This window comes from Pezoporus wallicus, unplaced genomic scaffold (genome assembly GCF_028554395.1).
Source record: "Pezoporus wallicus isolate ANWC-B61680 ecotype Strahan unplaced genomic scaffold, APGP_CSIRO_Pwel_v1 contig_6897, whole genome shotgun sequence".
NCBI classification, from domain to species: domain Eukaryota; kingdom Metazoa; phylum Chordata; class Aves; order Psittaciformes; family Psittacidae; genus Pezoporus; species Pezoporus wallicus.
Genome location: NW_026636510.1, coordinates 329,360 through 336,639, shown reverse-complemented (window position 1 = coordinate 336,639; position 7,280 = coordinate 329,360). Strand labels below are relative to the sequence as shown.

General features: G+C 40.2%; 1 protein-coding gene across 1 annotated transcript; it reads right to left on the bottom strand.

The window, feature by feature from the left end:
- Positions 1-324: 324 nt before the first annotated feature.
- AHSG (alpha 2-HS glycoprotein) lies at positions 325-7,003 on the bottom strand. Its single transcript, XM_057400396.1, has 7 exons — positions 6,720-7,003; positions 5,220-5,330; positions 3,943-4,027; positions 3,056-3,219; positions 2,661-2,774; positions 1,798-1,878; positions 325-951 (listed from the first exon to the last, which is right to left on the bottom strand). Exons 1-7 carry the CDS (start codon positions 6,921-6,923, stop codon positions 673-675), a joined length of 1,038 nt encoding a protein of 345 aa, XP_057256379.1. The 5' UTR covers positions 6,924-7,003; the 3' UTR covers positions 325-672.
- Between the last annotated feature and the right edge of the window lie 277 nt (positions 7,004-7,280).

Here is a 7,280-nt window from a genome sequence, read left to right as displayed (position 1 = left end):
TTCATAGACATGGATGCCATGTCCAAAAGTATTGAAGTACTTCTGGTAGATAATAAAAGTAGGTACATGCTAGGAAACGCTACAGGTGGAAGGGATAAATACATTTTTTCCTGCCACTTCTTCAGTGTTACTGGTGTGTGATCAAAAGAAAGGACTGACCTCATTTTCTACAGTGCTCAGTACCCACACATCCCAGTGAAGCTGATGAGAAGTGCAGGAGCTTACTGTTTTCAAGATCAAGCCTAGAATATGACTCATAATGCTGTGAACGAGATACTTGACAACTGAATGAAAATACATACAGATAGGAAAGACACCAAAGCATTTCTGTTGAGCATTTTATTGTGCAGTAACCTTTCAGGTGATGTTTCTATCACAAAGCTGCAACTGCTGTATAGGTCTTACAACAGTTTCATTGAAACATTATTTTCTGTATTTTAACTAGAGCATCCTTTTATGTAGAGAAAAGAACTGCTGTATGTAGTAATCATCTATATTTTGAACCAGGCCTTTTTGCAAGATGCTGGCCACAGCTCTGCTGAGAGTAAAATTCATTTAAGCTCAGAGTCAAGCATTCTCACCTATTTGTACTTGATGCTGTGGCCTGTGTGTTGATGCTTCTGCTGCACACTGGTGCTTCACTTAGCTGTATTGCTATGTCCGTAACACAGCCTATATCTTGAAATGGTGAATCTTCCCAGGGCATGGAGGAGGAGGAGGCACAAAGCCAACCGGGCGAGGTACTTTGTCATGCTGAGCAACCTCTGCAACTGCTCTCTTTGCTACAGGTTTTGCAGAGAGCACGGGAGTAGGAAATTCTGAAGAGCTGGATTCAGATGCAACAGGGTTATTGTGGGAGAGCCTGAGATTGTGGTTTGTGAAGCCTTGTACAACACTGGGCACCAGTCCAGCTGATGTATCTTGGCCTGGTTGAGAGTAGGTAACTCCAGGCTGAAAAAGAAGAAGTTTGTATTTGTGTTCAGTATCTTGGGGGTCATAATAGAAACATCATTGACCTCTTACACTGTGCCCTGCTCCTAACTAGATATAGATCTCCAATCAGGTACAAAATATTCCTGACCATCACAGAAGTTTGATTTGCATTTTAACACATACACAGGAGCCCAGGAACACATTTTTAATATCAGGCAGATCATTAGCACCAAATTCTGTGCTACGTGAACTTTCAGGGCCACCTATGCAGCTAGTGAAGCATTCAAAACTAGCTGTCTTACTCTTTATTTCATATACCTCCTAGACAGCTCTTGTGCTACCAAGAGCTCTGGTCCATAGAAAGTATTCAGCTACCACCTAGCCTTTCTCAAACCAAATGGAGACTAGATTACCTGGAGAGCAGCCTGGTGCTAGCATATATATGTTTCCCTCCTGCTGCTATAGCAGTGCAGGCCATGCTCCCTGAATTCAGTCACATCTAAGGGCTACTAGTAAAAAAACCCAGCTGATTTCATCTACCACAATGGCTCTTTTATATTTTACATCTATCTGCCTCATCCCCCTAACTGAGCAGAGTTTGGTTCCCTTTTCTCCATCAGACATGTGAAGCTTCCAGATAGTTAAGAGGAAAAACTGGAAAAAAAGCATGGATGGCAGAGATGACATAACTCCTGGCACAGAAATCCATAGGATTATCAGGAGCTACTTTACCTTGTTTTTTTTAGGATACAAAATTAAATTCAAGTTATCACAGATAGCAAAAGAAGTAAACTCAGGGATTGTTTCTAACAGTTTAGTAGGCTAGAATACTCTGGAAAGGAAGGGAATATCTGGTGTTGGTACCTGATGTCCGTAGAGCTGGCAGTCCACTTTGAGATCCTGTGAGGGGCGTGTTACCATTGTTGCTGTGCAGAAACCAAAATTCTGGTAAAGCAGAACATAGTCAATAGAAAATAGTTATAAAATACAGGAGACCTGCATTACAATTTTTACTTGTCATATTTACTTGCTATACTTCTCATGTTTTATCTGAGCAGTAAAGTACTTGCTTTTTAGTCTGTTGGACAAAAAAGCCAAGCTGTTTAAATGCCTAACCAGCAAATAAGTGAAACTCCTGCATTCTTCTAGAATAATATCCTTTGTATGTCTGGATATGATGGAGGGAAAGAATATGTAGGAATCTTCCCACCCACTAAAACTGCTTAGGACTCAATCTGATCAGAAACAAAAAACAAAACAAACAAACAAAAAAAACACCAAAAAACAAACAAACAAACAAATTATAAAGTGTACAGTATAATTCTCAAGAGCCTGTATGTCAGAACAAAGCAAAATGACTGCACTTAAATTATAGGAAGGTGAAACAGTCTGCCCTTTTTCTATGTGTTTGTGTACTGCTCATTACAAACAGCCTGATTTTCTCAGGTGTTCATGATAAAAAGAATAAAAAAATAATATATATTCTGTTGATTCAAAATATTTTGTGTTAAAGACATTTTAGTCCTCAAGCCTTTTTGAAATGTATGCAAATACATCAGGTTTCAGTGCAGATACTTCAGAGAGAAAAGTGTGATATAGCTTTAGGAATTATATATTGAAAAGCATATAATGATGCTATACCACTCTTGTACTTTCATTCTCACAAAGGGCTATTCCTGCACAAGTGTGAGCACAGCACAGTATGCTGCTTTTCCACCTCTACTTACAGACTGATCTTCAGGCAGCAGTTGACAAGCCTCCACATTAACTTTAGCGACTTCTGCTGAGCAGTTTGTGGCAGCCACAGCAAACTCAACAGAGACAGCATGTGTTGGGTGATACTGTTAATACAGGAAAATTGTTTAAATGACTTTGCACCGAGAGAGCTGCTGACAAAAGATAAGAATCAAATGTTGTGGTTTCTAGCTCTGCATCTCTCACTGAAGTGAAAAAGAATCCTGTAGCTAAAATGACACAAAATGCTTAGGAAATCAAAAGCAATTCAGTAGGGCAAATAAGAGCAAGGTCAATCTGTTTGCAAACGTACCTAGTTAGCACTGTACAGTTACCCCTGAAGAAATATTCTGTTCACATGGAAGGCAGACATAGTTCTAGCAGTTACCTGTATTTTGGCTCTTCCAATTTCAAGGAGTCTGAGGTAAGCATCAGCAGTTTTGCTGTTGTGGTCATTGAGTGCAGTTGTAACAGCTGTTAATACCTCAGTGTTATTCAGACTTGCCAGCAGTGGACAGTCAGGGCAGAGTTGGAGAACATCTTCACTTGAGTCTGCGGGTGGAATCAAACAGATTATGTTTCGATCCAATTGGCTGTTTTGAAAGTCATTGTAGACCTGTTCAGTCACAGAAAATACTGTTTCATGATCAGTCCCAAATTATAGTGGAAGGAATTTTTCCTGTACAGACTATAGATGGCAGTGTTTCACACGACTTGCCCTATTTAAGTCTGCAAGTTAAAAGTGCTGTGCACTTCAGCAGCGCATTTCGAATGTTCTTACTCAGGTTTTAATACATTTTCTTTCAGGCAAACTATCCATGACACCAACGAAAATACGTATCAGCTCACCCAAGAAATTGTGGGAAAATGAATATATTTTCATTTATTGGGATTTTTTTTTTCATGAGTGTGTTATTTCCTTCACCCACCAGTTTTGAAAGTAGTACTAAAGATACCTCATACAGAGCAAAGAGATCTCAAATGACCAGTGGCAATATTGAAAATGCTGGATTTAGTAAATAAGCTGCATCTGGCAAAGGGACTCTGAATATCAGCAAGCTTCAGTAAATTCAGACCAACAAGGAATCAAATTCTCAAGGCTAAACTCCTGAGTCTCAGAAGTCTCAGTACCAGTAAACTCTAGGTCAAATATGGGGCTTGCTCCCCAGAGAGTCTTATAGTGTCTTAATAGTCACAGTAAAAAGGAGCAAAGAGTGAGGGCTGGGTTTGTAGGTGAAGGAAATGAAATTCAAACTTAAATAACAAAGTCTTTACCTGCATGTGAGTGGCATTTACTAGCAAGTACAGATAATATTCCATCCACCCTCTGCAGTTTGACATCACAGTCACCTTCAACTGCCTGGACAGAGTAAAAAATCAAAGGGTTACATTGTTCAGATAAATAGGAATTTATGAAAAGGGTGACTATTACTAGATTCAAAAGAGCAGATCCTGGCTGAGTGTTCCTGGCAATAACAGTCTGATTGCAAAGGTGCTGCTGAGGCATGTCCGAGTGTCTGTGATTTTGTAAAACACAGACCAGAGCTGCAAAATTTGGATCCAAATCTGGATCTCAAGTATCAGAAGTGCCACTGTAGCCAGATTATGCACATTTAATTCAGGTTCCTCTCTCATAAAGAAGAATATGAATACTTTTGAATTAAGTCCTTCTGCAGAGCATTTTGATAATCTCAGCTGGTCAGTGGCCATGCTAACAGCAGTGTGCTGCCTTGTGCAAGCTGGCTCACATGCAACACAATCCAGCAGCGGAGATGTCAAAGGTAAAGCTGGAGTCTCTGGAAAGAGGGAACAGTTAGAGTTACCTCTCCCAAGACGGAAAATGGGATCTGAGCCCTGATGAATGTAGGGGTGGATCAGGATTCAAATTTAGTCATGAGCTCTGTGGATTGGGCCCCATTCTAGAAACAGCAGTCTTAAATTGTCAATTGCTCTCTAAGTTTTCTGCTTAGAAACCTGTACTCAGACAACACATCTACTGTATGGTTATGAAAAGCTTTTCACAGTTGAATGGCACTTGCATAAGAACAAAATATTTGAGGCCAGTAAATTCCAGCTGGGCATTACTTTGAAGGCAAAGCTCTGTCTGAAGGGAATAGCTCTTCTGTAGTCTTGACCAGGACTAGGTGGCTAGACTTGAAAGAATATCACTAGATAACACCCCACATGTAGCCAAGGGAAGGTTGTGTTTGCACAGATTCACAATCTGCCCTGTCTGTGGTTCACAGTGATGCAGTGACATCTGGACTGACCATGGAGGGTTGAATGTGGAGGCCCTAAACAATTCATCTGTGAACTAGGTGGAATGTTATGCTGACAGTGACCTGTCCTCTTCACATAAAAAGACATAAAACCAGGAGAGAAATCCTTCATGACATGAAGGCAACAAAATAATCCAGGAGGTTACAAGTGATTGGGTGGTTACAAACTGTAATAGTGATACAACATTTGCTTGGAAATCTGATGATAGCCTCTAGCATGAATATACTGAAAATACACCTCTGCACCAAGCTTGTAGATTTTTAGATACTCACATGTTCTGTGAAGCTCCTTACTGTGCAATTTGCAAGAGGCGTAGGGCTGAGAATGGGGCATGTGGTCTCCAGTAAGTCAAGTTCAAGAAATATTATGTCATTATTCAGCCCCTGGAAAAAAAAACCAACACAGGAACTGTAGTAATTACTTCAAAAAACATCATCAGATTGCTTTTCTGGAGCTGTGCTGTGGTCTCTGTTGCTGATTCTCATTGGGTAGCTCCAGGTATACACTAGAGTAACTGAGTAAGTCTTTACTATATAACTTCATAAGAAACAGGACACAGGTTTTTTTAACCAGAGTAAGTGTCGTGGTCAAGACAGTCACACTGATATTTTTCCAGCTAAGGAACTAGCCCGTAAATGTTGAAAAACACAGCCTGTATGTAGTGGTCACTTCTCTTAACTTGATTTTTTTGTTGTTGGGTAGTTTTAAGAAAACAACAGCTGTCTTTGTTGATGGAAAACCTTTGTGTTTCTAAAACCAGATACCAAATAAACACTGGTGCACATGGGCCTGTCCCATTTAGTCCATTGGAATGGCATCGAATTGCACCAGGTAATTTCCAGCCCCAGTATTAATGTTTTTTTATAGGCTGCAGGATCTTTTATGGTTGTTCCTGAACCTTTGCAACTCTAACATAAGACATGTGAGGGGAAGGGCAGAAGTGAGCTTCCCTAGCTCCAAGATTGACTCTGAGGTTTGAGTCAGGAGCAATTACATTTAAACCAATAAAGTTATTTTAGTATAAAAGCATTAAATATGATCAAAGCAGTGTCACCGGTGTTTTTATGTGGGTAACTGTGGGCATGCTTCTAATCTCATTAGTCTGTTTTACTCTTTTGTAAATGACTTTGGTATCCTCTCATAACAAGTAGAAAACAACCACGAAATTTCAGTTATGTTAATATCTGGGACCTTCTTCAATGATTTGAGAGAATCACAGGTTCTGAATGGGCACATACATTGTATTCATGACCATTTCTATGGCCTTTCTAGATGCTTACAGTGATGGCAATAGATCTTAGTGAAAATGAGATGCAGCTTCCTTGTCAGCTCAATAGGGTATTAGGTAAAATTAATGCCTACTACAAAATCACTGATCACATGGAATTATGATAAGTATGCATTTAGCCAATAAATAATTACCTGCATCATGAAGAGTATCTTCACAGTTTTTCTTCAGATTAGCAACTGGGCTCATGAATCAGCACTGTGAAGGACCTGCCCTAGCAAGCATACTGCATTTCTAAACTCAGGCCTTTTGAGCATTGTACAAAAATATCTGAACATTTCTCTCTCCCCCTCTGTCCTGCTCTTTGAGAGGTACATTCCAATGACCTGGATTCTCAACTGCTACCAGGTGGCATTGCCCCATTTAAATCAACAAAGCCATGCTGATTTACCCTGTGTGAGGATACAGCTCTTGGCAGGGCTTGCTGGTCATTTCCAGCATCTCCAGGTTAGCACAGTGCTCTGCCTGCAAGCTCTTCACTTACCTGGGGTAGCACGCGGATATTCTCGATTCTGTTTAAGGCAAACTTGTATCCGTGCTGACTGTGGCCATTAATATAATTCACAGCTACTTCAGCTGCTGCTTCAGATTCTGGGTCATCACAGCCCAAGGGAGCAGGGGGAGCTGCTGGTACGGCTTTGTGAATTGGAAGCTGAACAAGCAATATTAAAGCTACTAGTGCCTTCATGGCACCTGGGGAAAAACAATCCCTTTCAGAAATAAAGATCTAAGAATACTGTTCAGATGGTAGCTAGGTTGCTAGAACTGGGGTCTCATTTATATAGTACATACCACAGACTTTGCATGAGCACATGTCTGATATTTGTCCCAGTTCCAAGAGGCATTGCAAACAACAAAAGAGAAAAGTAAATGTTAGGACATGAACCTGACTGATTAATATTGGCCAAAGTAAATTTTATCAGGTAGGATATTGCGAAGTCTGCTAAAGCAGCTGAAGAAGAAAGCGTCAGCAAAAATATAACAGAATTTCTAGACACTTTTCTACCAAACAAATACAGTGCATGCAAGAGAAATATGATCCCGC

Bases quoted from the DNA above. Each gene is read 5' to 3' on its own strand.
- AHSG (XM_057400396.1), bottom strand. From the start codon at position 6,923: ATGAAGGCACTAGTAGCTTTAATATTGCTTGTTCAGCTTCCAATTCAC. The intron at 3,220-3,942 runs GTAAAGACTTTG...TTCCACCCGCAG, and splicing joins TAAATGCCACTCACATGCAG to ACTCAAGTGAAGATGTTCTC. The intron at 1,879-2,660 runs GTAAGTAGAGGT...CTGCTTTACCAG, and splicing joins TGCTGCCTGAAGATCAGTCT to AATTTTGGTTTCTGCACAGC.